This window comes from Ochotona princeps, chromosome 15 (genome assembly GCF_030435755.1).
Source record: "Ochotona princeps isolate mOchPri1 chromosome 15, mOchPri1.hap1, whole genome shotgun sequence".
NCBI lineage: Eukaryota > Metazoa > Chordata > Mammalia > Lagomorpha > Ochotonidae > Ochotona > Ochotona princeps.
Window position 1 is genome coordinate 33,939,910 of NC_080846.1, and position 19,629 is coordinate 33,959,538.

General features: G+C 36.4%; 1 protein-coding gene and 1 non-coding gene across 3 annotated transcripts in view; one reads left to right on the top strand and one right to left on the bottom strand.

Moving 5' to 3' along the window:
• LIN7A (lin-7 homolog A, crumbs cell polarity complex component) overlaps positions 1-19,629 on the bottom strand; it is a 153,024-nt gene that overhangs the window by 111,148 nt on the left and 22,247 nt on the right. The window contains exon 1 of one of the 2 annotated variants that reach the window (XM_058673509.1): positions 15,819-15,900. The exons of the other annotated variant lie outside the window; for it this stretch is intronic. Within the exon in view, the coding sequence (XP_058529492.1) occupies positions 15,819-15,852 (34 nt within the window). The 5' untranslated portion in view covers positions 15,853-15,900. Of the gene's footprint in view, positions 1-15,818; positions 15,901-19,629 lie in introns of those variants that run through there. 2 annotated transcript variants of the gene reach the window in all.
• On the top strand, positions 16,464-16,570 carry LOC131482149 (U6 spliceosomal RNA). The gene has a single exon (XR_009246783.1). It is a non-coding gene; the product is annotated as a U6 spliceosomal RNA (small nuclear RNA).

Below are 19,629 nucleotides of genomic sequence, written 5' to 3' on the forward strand. Positions count from 1 at the left end.
TACAACAGTTCCGTATTCGGGATCAAAAAACCCTAAACACCATGACACATGATAATCAAGCTCTCTTCAATCGAACAGAAGGAAACTATCCTTAAATGTGAATGTGAAAAAAATCAACTGACATATAAAAGAACGCCAATTAAACTCACAGGAGACCTCTCACAGAAAACTCCACAGGCCAGAAGAGAATGGAGTGACATGTTCCAGATTTTAAAAGCAAAAAATGGTCGGTCCAGGATAATATACACAACAAAACTTTCCTTTGTCTTTGAAAATGAAATAAAATTCTTTCACAATAAAGTTAGAAGAATATGCCTCTTCCAAACCTGACCTACAAATGATACTTAAAGATGTTCTCTTGACAGAGAAAAGGAACAGCACCCATTAAAACCAAAGGCAAATGTAAAGAACATCCCAGTGAAATAGCAATAGAAAACTAAATCAATGAACAATCCATTGCTAAATGACAGAATCAAATTACCACCTATTTGTATTAACCTTGAATGTAAACAGATTAAATTCATCAATCAAACATCATAGATTAGTAGTTTGGATTTAAAGCAAAACCCATTTTTTTGTTGCCTGCAGAAGACACATTTCACCAACAAAATCAGCGGAAACTAGATCTCATGGATTTTTATTTTTTTATGTTAGTTTCATCTCTTTGAAACACTTTCTTCTGATTAAATTCTTCAATGACTCATAGATCATACAGTAGCATCATTTTCTTCAAGAAGTTTCTTGATTTTCTTTTTCATTTCTTCAGTGACACATTAGTCATTCAGTAGCATGTTATTTAACTGCATGGTGCTGTTAATTTTTTTCCTTCCTATTGCTGATTTTATTTTGTGGCTTTTCACATTTAAGGGGCTGTATAGTAACTGTGTAATGCAGACTGTCATATCCAGATGTGAGGATATAATGCAGTATGCATCTCTACTTCCAGACAAACATGGACTCCCAATGGAACTGTTTACTGAATCTTGACAATAGGATGCTGGACTCTCTGCCCTTGTCCATGTCCGCAATGATGAGCATATGACTGTGTATGAAGAACTATAGCATAACAATGATATAGAGGAACTCAGTGAGGGGGGGTGGGAATTGTGAAGGGAGTAAGGGAAATCCAAGGGCCTATGGAACTGTATCTTAAAATGATAATAATAAAAAGAAATAAAATTTAAAAAGAAGTTGGTAGTGGGAATGGTAAGGCATTGGCAGCTTTAATGCCATTAACGCACAGTTGGGTCCAGAGTTGGTAACACCAGAGGGTTCACAACTATACAGGATGAGAGCCTCCAAGGAATAACTGCAGGCAGAAAGAGGCACTTCAGTGAATACAACTAATGTGTATTTTAAGTAAAAGGCACCAACAGATTAAAAAAGCACCAAGAATAACAAGGTGGAAGAATTCTAAACACAAAGTTATCGTAAAAATAGAATATAAGAAGACAAAGACATTTTCTCCCATTTAGTCTCTCTTCTCCATATAAGAGTGCTTAATTTGAGGTCAATAAATAATTGTGTATAATGTTTCCTCATGGTATCCAACAGCAGGCCTGAAATTCAGCAGAATTAGAAACTATACAACGTGCTAATGCCAACTTGCTAACCAAATTCTGACTTCTAAATGAGAATTTAAGTGTACTTTACATTTTCACATACGCTGCCTGGCAGGTGACCTGTAACTAAATCTGTGTCATCTTCTCTCCTAACCCTTTGTTCCTGTGAGTTCTCACTTTTCTGTTCTATTAATGGCAATGTTTGAAGAGGAAAAATAAATTACAGGAAGGGAATTAAGCAACTCAAATCCTCCTTTTGCTAAACTGACTAAATATCTTCTTTTTAAAAGACATTATTACACTGGATCGAAGTTTAAACAGAGTAGCTATAAACAACTGTATCTACCCACAAATGGTTATCACTAACACAATATTCAGAGTGCATTTTTAAAAATGTACATGAAATATTGATTTATTGTTAGCTTTTTTGGTATATCTAAAATTTGTACCAAAGAATACTTAACTAAAAAACCCAATACTATACCACATGTTAGAGCATATATATGACAAGAAAAGTGGAAGCTTAGATTAGAAGGCGGCAACTCAGACAGTTTCTATTCCAACAGTGTGACGTGAAAGGGAATTTTGCCAACTTTTAAGTTGCTAATGAGCCATGACAACTATTGCATCCTACTTATCTGATACTTGTCTCTGCTTTCATCCACCAACATCATGGGATATTTCTTAAATGCACAGTAACTAAGTTCCATTTAAATGTGTTCAAATTTAAAAATAAAAGTCCAGCCCATATTTATTTTCAAAAACTGAATGAACTTTTCTTCATGGGCAGTAGGACAATACGTAAGTGTATTACAAAACACAGAAAGTGTGACAACATTAGAGATGTTAAATGATGAACTTACATAATGACAAAATCCTGGCCTCAGTGCTCAATGCTTGCCCAAGCCATTGCAGCCACAGGACTATTTATGCTACAAATTTAAGTAAAAGTTGCTAAGAGATTTTCTAAATTAGAAGACACCTACTCATTTGAAAGTGATTACTCACCCAATAAACATTTCTGAAGGTATACAATGTTTAAACTAACTTCCTTTGTTAAGCAATTTGCTGTTATATGTTTGGAATGAGTAATGTATTGTTAGTTTCTCTGGGAACCATGGTCTGTTTTTTTGATTTTTTTCTTCTTTCCCTTTGCTTGAGCTCATCTAAGCTTGTTTCTTAAACAGCTAAAGTTAAACCTTCATTTGCCTACCATTCCCTGAGACTTAATGAAGTTGACTTTCATTTTTTATTTGTGTGAGCTTTAACCTTTTATATGCATAAAAATATTTTACATGTATATCATTTCTTTTAAACTTCACTTTTGTATTTAAGTAGGTATCCATGTTCTTTAGAACATTATGGCTAACTGCTCGATGTCTTACTCCTGTTCATCTTGCAGTTTATTTCATTTCTTCTTCTTTCTGTTCTGTTTCTGTTCTGTTCTGTGAAGACAGGTATTTGTAGATATTGTTGCGGTTAAATATTATATGTGTTTTGTTGAAAACATGATTTCTATCAGGCAGTTGAAAAGATGATTTAAACATCCAAGTGAAAAAAAAATCATACAGTGGGTTTTTTCTCCTTATTTTAGATTACCCAGGGCAAGTTTCCATTGATGTTTCTTTTATAACCTAAATGGTTAGGACCACAAGCTGAGGAAAAATAATTGCCTAGTAAATTTTCATATTTGCAATTGCAAACTATCAGTAACTAAGGAAGTAGTTATTTAGCCATGAGTAAAGTTATATGAAACACTGAAGTCTAAAAACTTTTTTTTAAAAAAATGACTCAAAAATTTTATATTCTCTGTTTTACATTTATTAAATAACAATGGAGCATTTTCTAGGTTATGTATGAGTTCCAGGTCTATGTGTTAGATATTTTACTGCATTTAAAACAATCTTCTAAAATTTGCCTCTGTGTTTTTAAGATTAACAATAATCCTTTTGTTTTGTGAAATAAAAACTTGCAAAACAATCCAAAATAAATTGAGGAAATAATTTTAGCCTAAAATTTAAAGGCCTATTTACAAGCTTATTTATTGATCAAAATGAAACACTTCATGAAACCTGCTTCCACTCTCATTGTGGTCCCTGGTAACTGCTTACCGTACCTTTTCCCATGAGTTTCACTTTTTTAGCTTCTATTTAGGAGTGAGATCATGTGGCAGTTATCTTCACCCAACTCATTTCACTTGGCACAACGTCATATAATTCTACTCATTTGTCATCAATGACACAATTTTATTTAAAATTTTATTTATTTATTTTATTTTATTTTATTTAAAATGTGGATAGTGGTTCATTTTGTCTGTGTACTATATCTTTCTTGTTCATCTAATAAATACTCAGGTCGGTTCTGTATCTTGGCTATTGTAAGACTGCAAGAAAGCTGGAGTGCCAGTATATTCGATTGTTTTTTATTTCCCTTGGATATACAACCAGTAGAAGCATTGTTAGTTTTTTTTTTAATAACCTCCACAAGATTGTCAGGATGGATACACTAATTTACATTTGCATCACTGTTTCCATTCTCTGAGTTCTCTACAACACTTACTAGCTTTCATCTTCTACGAATAACAATACTAAAGTGTTACCTCATTGTGACTTTAATTTGTATTTTCCTAATGATTAGAAATGCTGAGAAGTTTCATAAATGTGTCTGTTAGACTTTTGTACATCTTCTTTTAAGAGCTATCTATTAAGGCCCTTGGGCCATTCATAAAAATTGGGTTGTTTCCTTGCTATGGATTTATTGTGGTTGCTTATATGTTTTAGATATGAAGCCTGTATTAGATGTCTCATTTGCAAACATGGGTTTTTCATAGGTTTTTTGTTTTCTTTCACAACCTTTTGAGTTTGATCTAAACCCACCTATCTGCTTTTGTTACTGTGATTGATGCATTTGGGATCCTAAAAAGACTACCAGCAATGTCACAGAGCCAGCCTTCCATTTTATTTTAGTAGCTATATAGCTTCATGTACTGCAGTTAAATCTTGAATACATTGGAGTTGGTTTTTATGTTCAGCATGAGGTAAGGGTATGGTTGCATTCTTCATCATGTGGATGTCTAGCTTCTGCAAAACCATTTATTGAAGACACTATTCTTCCCAAATGTGAATTCTTGGCACCACTGTCAAAAAGTAATTGATAATAGATGCATGGATTTCCTTCTGGGAACTCTTAGTCTGTTCCACTGGTACAGTATGTCTATCTTTCGGCTTCTACTTTCTGTTTTGGTTACGTTAGCCTTACAGTAAGTATTTTGAATTCAGGGCATAGTACTCCACCAGCTTTGTGCTTTTTAATTAAAATTACTGTCACTATTTTGAGTCTTATTTATAGTTAAATACAAATTTTAGGATCATTTATTCTATTTCCTTGAATAATGGCACTATGATTTTGATGATGATTGCACTGAATCCCTTTGGGAGGTATAGACATTTTAACACTTAACTAGTCTACTAATGAATATGAATATTTACATGTATCTTTCTGCCACCAGTGTTTTGTGATTTATGGCGCATAGGTCTTTTACCTCCTTGGCTAAATTTAGTCTTCATTTTTTTGTGGCTATTGTTAAGTGGGATTATTTTCATGATTTTTTTGTAATTATAGCTATTTAGCTTTTCAAAGTCTGTACATTATTTTTTGCTAGTACTTATTATCATGGCTAGGTATAGGATAAGCCAATTTCTTAAAAATTTTAGCTTTAAACACCTTAACTTCCTAACAGAATGGAGCTTCAAGACATCCAGGAAATAGTTTATCAGAAATTCAATTATTTAGGGCTTGTCTTCAAACTGAGGAGGAAGGGCCAGATCAGAAAGGATATAAGCCAAGAAGCAAAATCCCTGCCTTTGCAGCTCCAGCATCTTCATGTTCCAAATTCTTAGGTACATGGAAACAGCAAAGTTCCTAAATCAGGCTCTCAGAAGACACCCCACTCTTTTGGGAGAAAGAACAAAAGCTACCATAACTAGGGTCCCCTTGTTAAGATGGATGAATTCAGCCCTTAAAAACAGGAAGGCATAGACATGCTAATTATTCTCCAAAGGTCATCTGATTTCATAATGTTTTTGGGTCAAACTAGTACAGAACTTTTTTTTTTTTTCACTTTCTTGGCTGGCCAGACAACTCCAGAACCGAGATAAACGAAGCTAGAATACCTGGTCTAACATTTAGGCATGGAAATCCTGGTTTAGTCTACTTCCTGGCTATATAGCTTCCACACAGTTTCTACTTTTCTTTGGACCACGTGTTTTAAGCCCCTTGTCTGTGTTATCTCTAGCACATTACAAGTCATCCAAATCCAGCTGATGGTGAGGCAGGGCTACCAGCCTATTCCATCATATGATCTGGTCAGTACTCTGGACCATACAGAACAATTGTTTCCAAGTGCCATAGAGCATTTATCAAGACAAGATTAGCCATAAACCCAGCTATTCATCCTTTTGTCAGCTGGAAGAAGATACAAAAAATGAGACCTTCATCTGTCCTTTCAACATAAGATTATGGGTAACTAACTCCTTTGGAGGAGGAGAACGTGAGGTACGAAGCTGGAAATTAGCCTAGGTGTGCAAGGGGGCCTATGGAAAATCTTTGTTTTCTATAGAAGCTTTTTTTCTTCTCAGCAAAAAACACACCTTGGAAGCAATCCAGTATATTGCATTATCAAGTCCTACTCATACCTGACCATTTAAGAGGTTGTCCAGATTCCCTGCCAAAGTCCTCAACCCCTCATCCCTTTCCACCTGCACTCGCACCACCGCCTACTGCACAAGGAAAGCTCCCCAGGAGAACCCTCCACTCAGCATCAAGTTAGTGCTATAGCTTGATGTAACTGGGCAAGAAAACCTTCACAGCCTTTCCCTCGGGAAGGAACCCTAGGGGAAGCTCTGCTGCCCAGTGCCAGCGGGGCTTCCCAGTCTGACAGCACCGAGTACAGGAACCTTGAGTGGAATGTTACCTGTTCACACTCCTCAGACCCTTTGCCCTGGAGAAGAGGAATGATGGGCAAGAGGACTGGCAGGGAGAACCAGACCCTACTCCCTTAATGCCCTACTCTGAGTACAGACTGTGCACTCAGCTCTTTCCTGATCACCTGCCTATCCTGCCAGCCATTTTCTCTCCCTTAGATCAGGTAACCCTGCTTTCCCAAGTCTGAAGGACCAAGGATTCTCTCAGAATCCACCTGCAGAGGTGTCCGTCAGTTCTGACAGATACCCTACCCCATTAAGCCCTGCTATCTTGCTTACCACTAGAAAAATATTAGTTTTATAAATGTCATTGTTAACAAATATTCATAATATCTGAGTTACTAGACTTCTGACTAGCATTTTGTTTATCTTGCTGCAAAAAAAATGAATTTCTATCTATGGTCTTAGATGTAAACTTAATCAAGGATTTCACATCTTTCCCCTGACATTGTAAGCAGTACTTTAAACGTTTTTGAAGCTTTTCATTATTTATACTATGTTCAGCTGTGTGCTTTTATCAGCGCTCTTTCCTTAGCCAAACATAGAAAAGTAAGAAACACCTTCCAACGGTGTATTTATTTACCACTGCCTGCTTTTTATCATTATTGCTGTATGTATAATTTGGTTAGGAATGTGTGTGTGCGTTACCTTTTCCGTAACTACCTCACTGTAGGTATTCTGTAGCTCTATCTTTCTTAATACATTTTTAATCCTTTCTTTCTGCTCAGCTATCTTTAGTTTTAAGTTTTTATTTCCAGCAAAAATGTAATAATTTTAATAGGATTGTAATTTTTTTCTTTACTTTTTGCTTTGATTTTATCAATGACCTATAGTTATTTATCATCCTGGATTTTAATACATTTTTGGAATTTACATGGTAAACATTGCACAGATGTTTGAAATTAATGGATAAGACAGGAAAAACCATGAATGTGCTCAAGGTTGTTAAATGCTGTGTTGAAGGCTCAAGGAAGCTTACTATTTGTTTTCTGTCTGTTTCAGCTGCCAATCTCTGAGCATTTGATTAAATTACTGGTTTTTACCCTTACTAACAGAGTGTGCCTTGTACCCACAGATTGCAAAGCTATGATGCTAGGTACACAAAAGGTTTAGGATGCTAATAACTTCTTGGTAACTTTCCTCTAAATATTAATTTTGGCTTGAATTATATTTTGACAGATTTTAATATTACTCTGTCATTTTTTTTGTGTTCAGCTTTTCTGTTATTACTTTCCATCTTTTAAAAATTTTCTCCTTATGAATGCCTCTTTTTATACAACTGCTTAAAATTTTCTTACTTTTTTCTCCCAACACCTGTCTTTTAAAGCATATCATCATTTTATTTCCTAATTTTATTTTGGAGGGTATAATTTCCTTTTGATAGATGCCTTGGTGAAGGTGGTCATCCTCAAAGAGTTGGCCATTTGGGAGGCTTTGCTTCATATTTGTACTTTAACAATCTAGATCCAATTAGGTTCCCCACGATCTATTTCTACTAACATTTCACTGAATACAGTCTTTGTTTTTGATTTTTTAAAGAGTTATTTATTTTAGAAGTCAACGTTATAGAGACAGAGAGAAAGATCTACCACATGTTGATTGATTCTTCACAAGGCTGCAATGGCCAGAACTGGGCCATGCCCAATGCAGGAGCTAGGAGATTTAGCCTCATCGCCCATGTGGGTGGCAGTAGGTCAAGCACTTGGGTCATCTTCCATTGCTTTTTCTGGGCTATTTGCAAACAGATGAATGAAAAAAATGAAACAGTCCATCTGAGAAGCCAATCTCCTGGGTGGTGGTTTAAAGGCTATGTCACAGTGCTGGCCCCTGGAGAGTTAATAAGAAAAGCACATAGTGCAGATGAAGCTGTGCTTGTGACGTTGGCATGCCATGTGGTGTGCTGACTCTAGTCTCAGATACTCTGCTTCTGATGAAGCTTCCTGTTAATACACTTGGAAAAGCAGCGGAAGTTGGTCCAAGTACTTGGTCCTCTGACACTCAGGTGGGAGATGTAGTTGGATTCTGGGCTCCTCTCCCAGCCCTCGCCATGGCAGTTATTTGGGGAGTGAGCCAGTGAATGAAAAAATCTTTTTCCATTTCTTTCTATTAGTCTGCATTTAAAATGATGACTAAAATCTAAAACATATGAGCCCCATTTCCAGCACTGGATGTTTAGGTCACTGAGGAATCACACCTTTATTCCTTTGGTTGAATACTCGCTATTGACTTATTTCACTGAGCATACGATTTCCAGTTACATTCATTTCGTTGCAAAGACAGTATTCCATTCTTTTTATGGCTGAGTACTATTCCATAGTGTATTAAACACCACATTTTAATTTATCCAGTCATTAGCTGAAGGACATCTGGATTGATTCCATATCTTAAGTTACCATTAAATGTATATATTAATGTGTAGAAATAGATTTTTAAAATAACATTTTACTAGAAGCATCTTATATAGTTGTTTTTTCCCGAAGTACTAATGGTAAGGAATACATTTTTATGCTGTTATTTGCCATCTGTATAGCTTCTTCCATAGAATAGCTATTCAAATATTTTGCTTGTTTTTTAAAGCAGCATTGTCTGTCTTTATTATTGAGTCTTTATATATTTCAGGAAAAAACCCTTAACTAAATATATTTTATAAATATTTTATCATTCTGTTTTTACTTTCTTATAACTTTTTAAGCAATACTATGTGAACTTAAAAAAATTATTTCAAAGGTAGAGCAACAGACAGAAAGAAGGGACAAGAGAAAGAAACATTGTCCACTGCTGGTTCTTTCCCCTAAATGTCCACAACATCCAGTGTTGCACCAGGCTGAAGCCAGAAGCCAGGAATTCCATTCTAGTTTCTTACATGGGTGCCAGGGCCCAAGCACTTGCACCACCTTCTGCTGCCATCCCAGGTGTGTCAGGAAGAGTGATCAGAAGCACATCACCTGGGGCTCAAACTGACAGTCTAATAAAAGATGCCTAGATCACAATCAGGAGCTTATCGCACTGTGCCACAACACCAGCCCCAATCTTTAAACATTAACAGTTTGTAATTTATCATAATTGTCTATTTTGCTTTTTACACTTAAGAAATCTTGTTCTAACTCAAAATCAAAACCAAAATCAAAAAGCTTTACTTCCGTATTCTAAAATAATGTAGGTTTAGGTCGTACATTGAAGTTTGGACCATTTGTGTTCATTTGGAGGTATAGTGTGAAGTGTTGAGGTTCACGTCACACTATACCCAATGGATATCAATTTATTGAATAGATTTTCCTTTCTTCTTTAAATTTCCATGGCACAAGCATTGAGTATAACTTGATAATTTGGGGTCATATTTGTGGAATCTATTGTGTTTCACTAATGTGGGTATACACATTGTCAGCAACATTATATTTTCTTGATCACTGCGTCTACGGTAAGCTGTGAGAAGCAGTAGTGCAATGTGTCCACCTTAGCCCATTCAAACTGCTATAAAAATGTCACAGACTAGGCGGTTTAACAACAAGAACATATTTGTCACAGTTCTGGAGACTGGGAGGTGTAAGATTGTTGTTCATTTCAATGCTGGGTGAGGGTCCACTTTTCCAGGAACTTCAAGTAAAACTCCCATCTGAGAACGGGAGTCCAAGTACTTCAGCCAAATTTCATCGCTTCTCCAGTCATTAGTAGGGAGCTAGACTGGAAGTGAGATTGCTGGGAATCAAACTGGCACCCATTTAGGACGCTGGTGTCATATTTGGCAGGTTAACCTGCTATGCTGTAGCACCAACCCATTTTTTTTTTTTTGCTTTCCATTATCCATTGCTTTCATTGAGAAATATAATTGATATTTTTATGTCACCCATATATCTTGTCCCTTTACTAAAGTCATTTATTAGTGTTGCCAGATGTATTTATAGGTTACACATTTTTTTGCATTGATAACCATGTTGCCTATGCATAAAAACTGTTTATTTCTTCTGTTTAAATAGGAGTATTATTTATTTAACTTGCCTTATTGGACAAAAACTTCTCATAAAATGCTATGTTAATAAGTTACTTAAGGCTGAAAGTATTTTCTCATCTTTTCTTTTTTTATAACAAACAATTTTTTTTACAAGCAATCAGTCTCTTATGGATTACATCACAAGATCTTATTATGAAAGGTACAAATAATTAGAAAGCACAGTAAGGTAGAATTCTTAGATTTGATATCATATTATCTTACATTAGGGTAAACATATGATTTCTGACCTTTTGGGATTGGCTCATTTCCCTTAGCATAATGGTCTCCAGTTGGGCCCATATGGCTACAAACAATTGTATTTCATTTTTTTAAATAGCTGAGTAGTATTCCAAAGAGTAGAAGAAGCACAATCTTTATCCAGTCCTCTATTGATGGGCATTTAGTTTGCTTATCTACCTTGTGTCAGTATTCTTTTACCTGAATTCAGATCTCTAAGTGCTTTGTAAAAAAAAAAAAGAATTAATGTATTTCTAATTCACTCTTTATGAGCAGAATAAGAGAAAATTAATTAAAAGATACATTTCAAGGGTGAAGTTAACATGTGAGCATCAGGATCAATTTGTAGTAACATGCACTAAGTCAGTATGAGTAAATTTCACAAAGTACTCAATGAGGTCAATTACAGATTTTGCTAATGCCAAAAAGTATTGTTCAAGTAAATTGGGGGGATAAGTTATAGGATGTGCACTTGAGTAATAAGTGAGCAGAAAGAATAATTAATGAATGAGTCTCACAAAACTTAATGATTCAACTTAAGTTTATATTCACGTGACAAATTTAAGCTGTTACGTGACCAGTATATTTTGGTCAATAGTTTTGCAAAGCCACAATATCAGTCGAGAGAAATAAACAATGTTTTGAAAGATATTCTTCAACCTAAAAAAAAAAAAATGATGAGAGCAGGTATCTTTGCTTTCTCAATACCAACAGGAGCAGCTATTCCATGAAGTTCTACTTCTACATTAGGGGTTTTTGTTTGTTCATTTTGCCTTGTTTTATTTTAGTAAAGACCACTCATTAAGTTGAACCAATTTTCTTTTATTCCTACTCGTCTAAGTGCTGCTGTCATGAATGTTATGGAGCTAAATCCAATGTTCTTTCCATGTCTACTTTAAAAACCATATAAATTTTGATCTGATAGATCATTTGGATAGTTTCTCTTATTATTATTATGCCCCCACCTTTTAATTTTAATAACTTCTTGAAGTGTTGGTGTCAAACTGGTAAAATGTCTTTTCTATAGAGTTTACTCATAGGGGCCAGTGTTGTGGAGCATGTATAGCCATCGCCAGCAGCTCCACTATTCTCTGTGGGTACTTGTATTCTGAGTGCTCCAATTCCAATCCAGCTCCCTGTTAGTGGTCTGGGGAAACAAATGGTAGAGGCCCAGGTCCTCCCGCCACTGCTATCGACAGAGGAAACAGGACTGTAGTTCTGCTTTCAACCTAGCCCAGTGCTAGCTATTGGTGTCAGATGGGAAATCTTTCTTACTCCCTCTCTTTATATATAAATCTGAATTTCACATATATAATAAATAAATCTAAAAAAAAAAAAAGAATTTCATAGGCCCTAGCGGCAAAAGTCCTTGCCCTGCACACACCAGGACCCCATATGGGCACCTGATCTTGTCTAAGCTGCTCCACTTCCCATCCAACTCCCTGCTTGTGGCCTGGGAAATCAGTAGAAGTCAGCCCAAAGCCTTGGAGACTCTGCACCCACATGGGAGACCCAGAAGAAGCTCCTGGTATCTGCCTATGGATCAGCACAGCTCTGCTTTTTGTAGCCACTTGGGGAGTAAACCAGCAGATGGAAGAATTTTTCTCTGTCCCTCCTCTCTGCAAACTTGATTTTCTAATAAAAATAAATAAATCTTTAAAAAAAAGAATTTCACAATGAATGAAACCATTACAGCGGGAATTATTCTCTATGAGAATGCTTTTAGATAAAAATTACTAAAATCTTTTTTATTGCCTTTTGTGTCTATTTCCCATAGGCCGTTCATTTGCATTTCTGCTAATTTTACTACTTTATAGAATGTCTTCAGAGAACATCTAGACTTGTGTGTCTTTACAACTCTCACAGTTAGTCAGTATTACTTGCCTGAACTATTGCAACAGTTTCCAACAAATCTCTTTGTCTCCAATACAATCTACCTTCAATGCAAGAGTGCATTTTTTTCTTCTCAAAATATTGTTTAGGTGGATATTATTTCCCCCATTTAAATCATATCAACACCTTTCTATCCCCTTTAGGATAGATTAACTTTTTTTTTAACAGGGAAGATAAGGCCTCCCTATACCCTGTCAAGCATTTCAGCTTCTTCTGGCACCATCTTCCCTTTTGACTCTTACGACACGTTCACTCTGCCGTCATCTATCACAAAGGCTGTTTTTAAATCTCTTTTTGATTGAGCAGTTATTCATGCATTAGATCTTAGGTCAAATATCATACACTTGGGAAAGTTTTCTAGGACATTCACTCCTGTTATCCCATGCCTTGGTTATTCTTTCATACACAGAGATTAAGTGTCTCATATACATTATGGTTCTTTCAGAGCAGTATTGCTCTTCATTTCCTGTGTCTTATCACTATTGTAATAGCACATTTGTTGCCATGATTATTGTCGTTTAATATTTAAGAGACCAGAGGAAGAGACAGAGAGTGCTCCCACCTACTGTTAAACTTTCAAGTGCCAACATCACCCCTGAGCTGAAGCCAAAGACTAGGAGTTCAATCCAGATCTCTCATGGGGGTGGCAAGGACCCAATCGCTTGGCTTCTCACCACTACCTCCCATTGTCTACATTATATAGAAACTGACATCAGGATCTGGAACCAGGAATCAGTCCAGATACTTTGGACCCAGGTACTCTGGGTTTGTGAGATGCGGGCTTTCTAAACCGCACCTTACTCACCAGGCTGCGCTGTCCTGCTATTTTTATTTGATTAACACGTGTGTCTTCTAGATTATAAATTTCATGAGAACAAAAATCAATATTGTGTTTTCTTTCTCCTTGATAGTTAGTTAAAGGTCTGTAGTGTGGTAAACATTCATTAAACATCATTAACTATAAGAAACGAACCAAATGAAAACATGTGTTCACAAGATGGAGGAAATAATTTGAGACACTCAACACATACTATTCAAAATGTTTTTCATTATCAACCGTAATTATATTTCCATCTTTTTATACATGAAAATATATCAGAAACTAAAAAGTGAGTTGTTCAGGATGCTCCAGCAAATGTAAGCATAGGGGTTCAATTGTGCACTCTAAGCACAAAGAATTAATTTTTAAATTTAGAAATAATGCTTTCAATTGTGTAAAAACTAATGCAGCAACCCCCTATTTTATTTTCTAAAAAATAGGTTAGCATTGTCATTTCAGGTGAAAAAATTTCATTTCGTTGAATGGGCATTGTGGCATAGGGGATAAGAAGCCATTTGGGATGCGTGAATACCACATGGCAGCTTCTAGGTTCGTGTCCTGCTGCTTCTGAGCCAGTTTCTGCTGCTGCGCACCCCAGAAGGCAGCACATGATGGTCCATTTACTGAGCACCCTCTCACCCAGGAGCATACATAGGATTTCTGACCCCTGGCCAAGCCCTAACACTTGCAGGCATTTTGAGAATGAACCATAACATTAGAGATGTCTCTATTTGATTTTCAAATAAATAAAAATAAGCAAATATAATTTTAAGGATTTTAGTCCCATAGAACATTAAATGTCTTTAGATAATTGCACTTTTTCTCGTTTATGAGACATTAAGATCCAATTGACTGAAATAAACGGGTAAATACAATAAAGCTGAAAGGGTTATCTAACAAGGTTTTGATTTTATAATACATTAGTTTTGTTCTATTTGAAAGAAGATTAAATAAGCATAGAATTGGTTTATGTTTTGTACAAGATAGCTAAGATCCAAGTACTTAATCCATATTTTAAATGCAAGACAAATTACTTATACATATGCAAGTTTAACTTAGAAAGCATTATTTTTCAAGTGATATTAACATAAACCACTGCTACCCACATCTTCAATTCTATGTACACTGAATACCTTAAGTCAGGTGCAAGTTACTTCATTGTGTTTCATTAATGCTTTCAGCCTATTTATTTTTCCATTTATTTATGTTTATTCATTTTTATTGAAAGGCAGATTTACAGAGAAGGAGAGACAGAGAGAAAGATCTTCCATCCACTGGTTCACTTCCCACGTGGCCACAGTGGTTGGAGCTGAGTGGATCTGAAGCCAGGAGCCAGGAGTGCAGGGTCCCAAGACTTTGGGCCATCCTCTACTGCTTTCTCAAGCCACAAACAGGGAACTGGATGGGAAGCCAAAGTGGAGTACACAAACCAGCACCCATACAGGATGCTGGCGCATGTGAGGTGAGGATTCAGCTGTTAGACTGTATAACATAGGGTCTTATTTTTTCTTGTATTTATTAAAGCTATTTTCTCTTAAAAATCCTTCTTCTACACATATCCGACAATCAACACTTATTAATACATATAAATGATGTGAAAAGAGTATATTATTATGCTGACTTATTAAGCAGTGATGAGGGGAACCAGCCCTCATATCTTTGACATTTCAATGACAGAATGCCAACTCAAATGCCAAAGAAGTTTAAAAGCACTGACTGACAAAAACCGCATTGTCTGCTTGAAAATCGTTATTTACATAAAAAGCCTTTAGTTCCTCTCTTGTGTGGGAGTAGGGATGGGGAGGGAATTTACCTAACATGAGGCTCAGATGTAAGGAATATTTTTCACTGAAATAGATTATGAAGTTAGAATGACTATTCTTATCACTAATCATAAATCTCCTTTTCAAAGATACATTCTTCAGAAAACATACACCACACATATTTGGAAATCGAGATGAGATTAAAGGTACCCTAAGTCAAGCTGGTCTCCAGAAAAGCACAAAAAATCTCTTTTACATGAGCTTGACCTCTATATCTAAATTTCTACTACAATGGCTAAGGAAGAATAAATTTCAAATAAGTGTTTTAGAGATTCTGAAATGTCAATTTCATTTCAAGGAAAAAGAAGAAAAAAAATCATGCAAGTTTTTGTTGAAACAAATCAGCATTTATTGTTTTTATTTGCAATTAAAATGTCAAATGTAATAATTCACATAGCAGTGAGTATGTTGAAAAATAATACACAGGTGCCTAATTCGCAAGCCACAAAAAAAAACATTATAAAGGTGGCCATCTGGGAAAAATTGGCTGACTTAATTTTCCTATGAGCTTACCGTCTGCTCCATGTTTCTCTTCCAAATGCTGCATTCTGACCTTGAAAGTGCATTACATATTTTGCTACATGTACTTCCTTCTAAGCATAAGGGCAGGTAGATGTAATTATGAAAAGATAACAAACACAGCAAATGATGTACTGTGTTGTTTGACTTAAATCTCAGCTTTTTGGTATTTTTGAAAGGTTTTGTTGTGAAGAAAACATGCTCCATGTTTCCGATCATACTATGAATTTCTGCACCTCCTAAGATGTGCACACGCATGCTGACTTGTGCTGCTCTGTTCTGAGAAGGCGGTTTAGAGGAAGGCGCAGGAGGTAGGAGTGGAGAAGGAAACCGGGGTTATAACGTCCACATGGACACTACATCCTCGAGAAGAAGGAAAGGAAGAAAGCCCTGACTTGACGAAAGCCACTGATGGCCCAAGCGCCATGTGTAAGTCAGGATTTCTGTATGGCTCTGATGAACGAATATGCTGAGTGCAAGAGTGTTCTTCACTTGACTTTCTTTTTATATCTCAGTTGATTTCTGAAAATGGCTCTCATCAAACACCAAAAGCACTTTCAAGCACTTGCTGCCCTGTCTTTCCTGTCGCTTGTCTTTTGCTCTGATCTACATTTTTTTCCTCATTAAAATACCTCTTCTGTGCTCGCTTCGGCAGCACATATACTAAAATTGGAACGATACAGAGAAGATTAGCATGGCCCCTGCGCAAGGATGACACGCAAATTCGTGAAGCGTTCCATATTTTTTCAACCAAAATGCCCATCAACAGAGGATTGGATAAGAAAGCTATGGTTCATCTACTCCATGGAATACTACTCAGCTATTAAACAAAACAAAATGCAGTTCTTTGTGGCCAAATGGGCCAAACTGGAAACCATAATGCTAAGGGAAATGAGCCAATCCCAAAAGGTTAAATACCACATGTTTGCCTTAATTTAAGATGACACGATGTTATGTATAACAAGTTATGTTATGAATGTTATATGTTGTGTATAAACCTAAATTGAAATGTCAATGAGGTGGTCACAGAAGGTGGATAAGAAATCGCATTTACTTTTACCATATTGGTTACTCGTTACTATGTCAATTAATTCCATGGTGATGTAAATTTTTGCTGATGGTATGTTGGAGCTTTTAATTGATCGGGATGATAGTCTGCTGGCTCTGTCTTCAGACCAGAGAGTGTATACCTAAGAAGCCGTTGAACTTATCTGGACAATAAGATGCTGGACTCTATGTTTGGTATATGCTTGCAATGGGGGAATCTCAACTGAACTTGAACTGTGGTTATGCAACAAGGTGGAGGAATCCACCATGGTGGGAGGGTTTGGGGAGGGGCGGGGAGAATCCCAGTACCTATGAAACTGTGTCACATAATACAATGTAATTAATGAATTTAAAATAAAATTTAAAAAAAAAAAAAATACCTCTTCTGTGGCTATTACTCTGTTTCTAATAGCCACCTGACCTGTTCTGAAAAGAGGCTCTCTCAATAGATGGTACCCATTCTTCAAAACTCTAGTCTTAAACTCACTCCCCTCATGAAACATCAGCTTAACATTTTTGCCCCTTGGCATCTCACGATGTATTAATTGCTGGTAGAACCTTTGTAATTTAACATGTTTCCCCTGTGGCCCCATTTCCTTCATTTTTACCACCTACTAAACAAATTTTGCTCATTAATGTCTCTTTCTTCATATTACCGTACTTCCGGCTCAAGTTTAGGTCCAATCATCAAGATTCTAACACTAGAATGGGAAGTCTTCCAAAAATTTATGTAGAATACACACTATGAGAAAACTGCATATGGATATCAAAGACTTTTGCACAAAAATAAGTTTATATTTTAATTCCTTTTTCCGTGAACTTTTCGGATTTCCTTGGCATAGTCTAAAATGGCGAAACTGTTACAAAGAATAAAGGGATTCCTTGAATGGAGTTCTGTAAACTGCATATTCCATACAATTGAGGAGTCACAAAGTATATCTTATACCACAGGTAAAAAGCATCTTCAAGTTTGGGAAACCCAGTATCTCTTAGCTTATCGTATAATGGAGGTTTTATTTAAAGGGCACTTCATGGAGCTCTTGCAGAGTAATGTTCATTAAACACTGATCTTCCTTCCCTACTTGTGGCCTGGGAAAGCAGTAAAGGATGGCCCAAAGCCTTGGGACCCTGCACTTGCATGGAAGACATGAAAGAGGCTCCTGGCTCCTGGCTTCAGATTAGCTCAGCTCCAGCTGTTGTGGCCGGATGGAAGATCTTCCTCTCCATCTCTCTCCTCTCTGTATATATGTGACTTTCCAACAAAAATAATAAACCTTAAAAAAAACACAGCTTGTATCCCTTTGTTGCTCAAAGTTTACATTCTGAACAAAATGAAGCCTTTCTGTGTGTCTGTATATTAAACTTACATGCTTACCTTAGCATTCTTAACTTTATTCTTCTCTATGGCCTCATAAATGCAAAACTTAGCATCTATTGAACTACAGTTGTTCCTGCTGATATCAAATAAATGAACTCCAGCAAATATGTCACTCAGTAAGGAATCAACATTTCACACAGGGTTATGATGCTACAGACAATATTTTCCTTTTTTCTCTTTTTTAAATTGACAGAGTTCTCCCATCCACTAGTTTATTGCTTAAGTATCAGCAACAGTAGCAGGGTCAAGCAGAAGCACACAGACGGGAGTTCAGTTCAGGTCTCCCGTGTGGATGGCAGTTATCCAACCCCAGAGTCAGCACCTGTTGCCCCTCTGGGTACATTAGGAGGAAGCCAGAGTCAGGAGTGGAGCCAGGACTCGAACCCTGGCACTCCAATATGAAATGTAGGTATCTTTACCACCAGGCAAATGTTGACCCCTCTTCCAATGGCTTCTCAAGAGCTTCCATACTTGGATTAAACTATTGTGTTGAACAAAAATTTATTTACTGTTTTTTTCCATAAGTTGAAAAACCCCAATAGGGATGATTAAATTATGTGCATCAAACTTTGTTTTTCAAATCAGCTGTTTTGTTACATGTTTCAAATGTGGTATGTGGTGCTTAGCACAACCGAGTCACCTGGAAATCTGGTGAGTGGAGATGAAAGGATCATAATATCTGTGAACTTTTCACTAATACCAAAATATATATTCCAGTCCAATTTAAAAAGGCAACATATCTGGAAATGCTTTTTAAATTATGATAAATTTTAGGTTATAATTTTAACTGAAATGGCACACACTGGTTCAAGAAGAATGTAACTGAGCATCTGATTCGGTGAAGCATGTGCTAGCATTGAAGTTGCCAGCAAGATGGACATAGTTAGAACCACAACAACATATGGTTTTCGTCATTTATTACAGACACAGAAATCCCAATTCTGCTGAGTGTCACTTCTCCTTTAAGCACATTCCTATATCTTTACTCCCTTTGAAAGAAAAAACATCCTCTAAAGTTATTCATTCTATCTATTCCCAACCTCCTTTGAACTTCCTCCAATGCACCATGACACGTTAGAGTAACACTGTCAGCACCAACAATAAGCTCCATCATTTGAGATGCGAAGGTCAGTTTCCAGACGACATGCTAGCTCACCTGCTGACCTTTCCTGCTCAGAATCCTTCCCATGTGTGTAAAACACACATTTACACATTTACTAATGATCACCACTCTTGAGCAGTTTCTTTTTTTCCTTCTGTTTCTTCTTGTCCATCTATACAATCTGGAATTACCCAGTGTTGTGTCTCTAAACTTCTTGTCTTTGCATCCACCAGATGGCTTTAAATGGCTTATACACATTCAGATTTCTCATACTTACG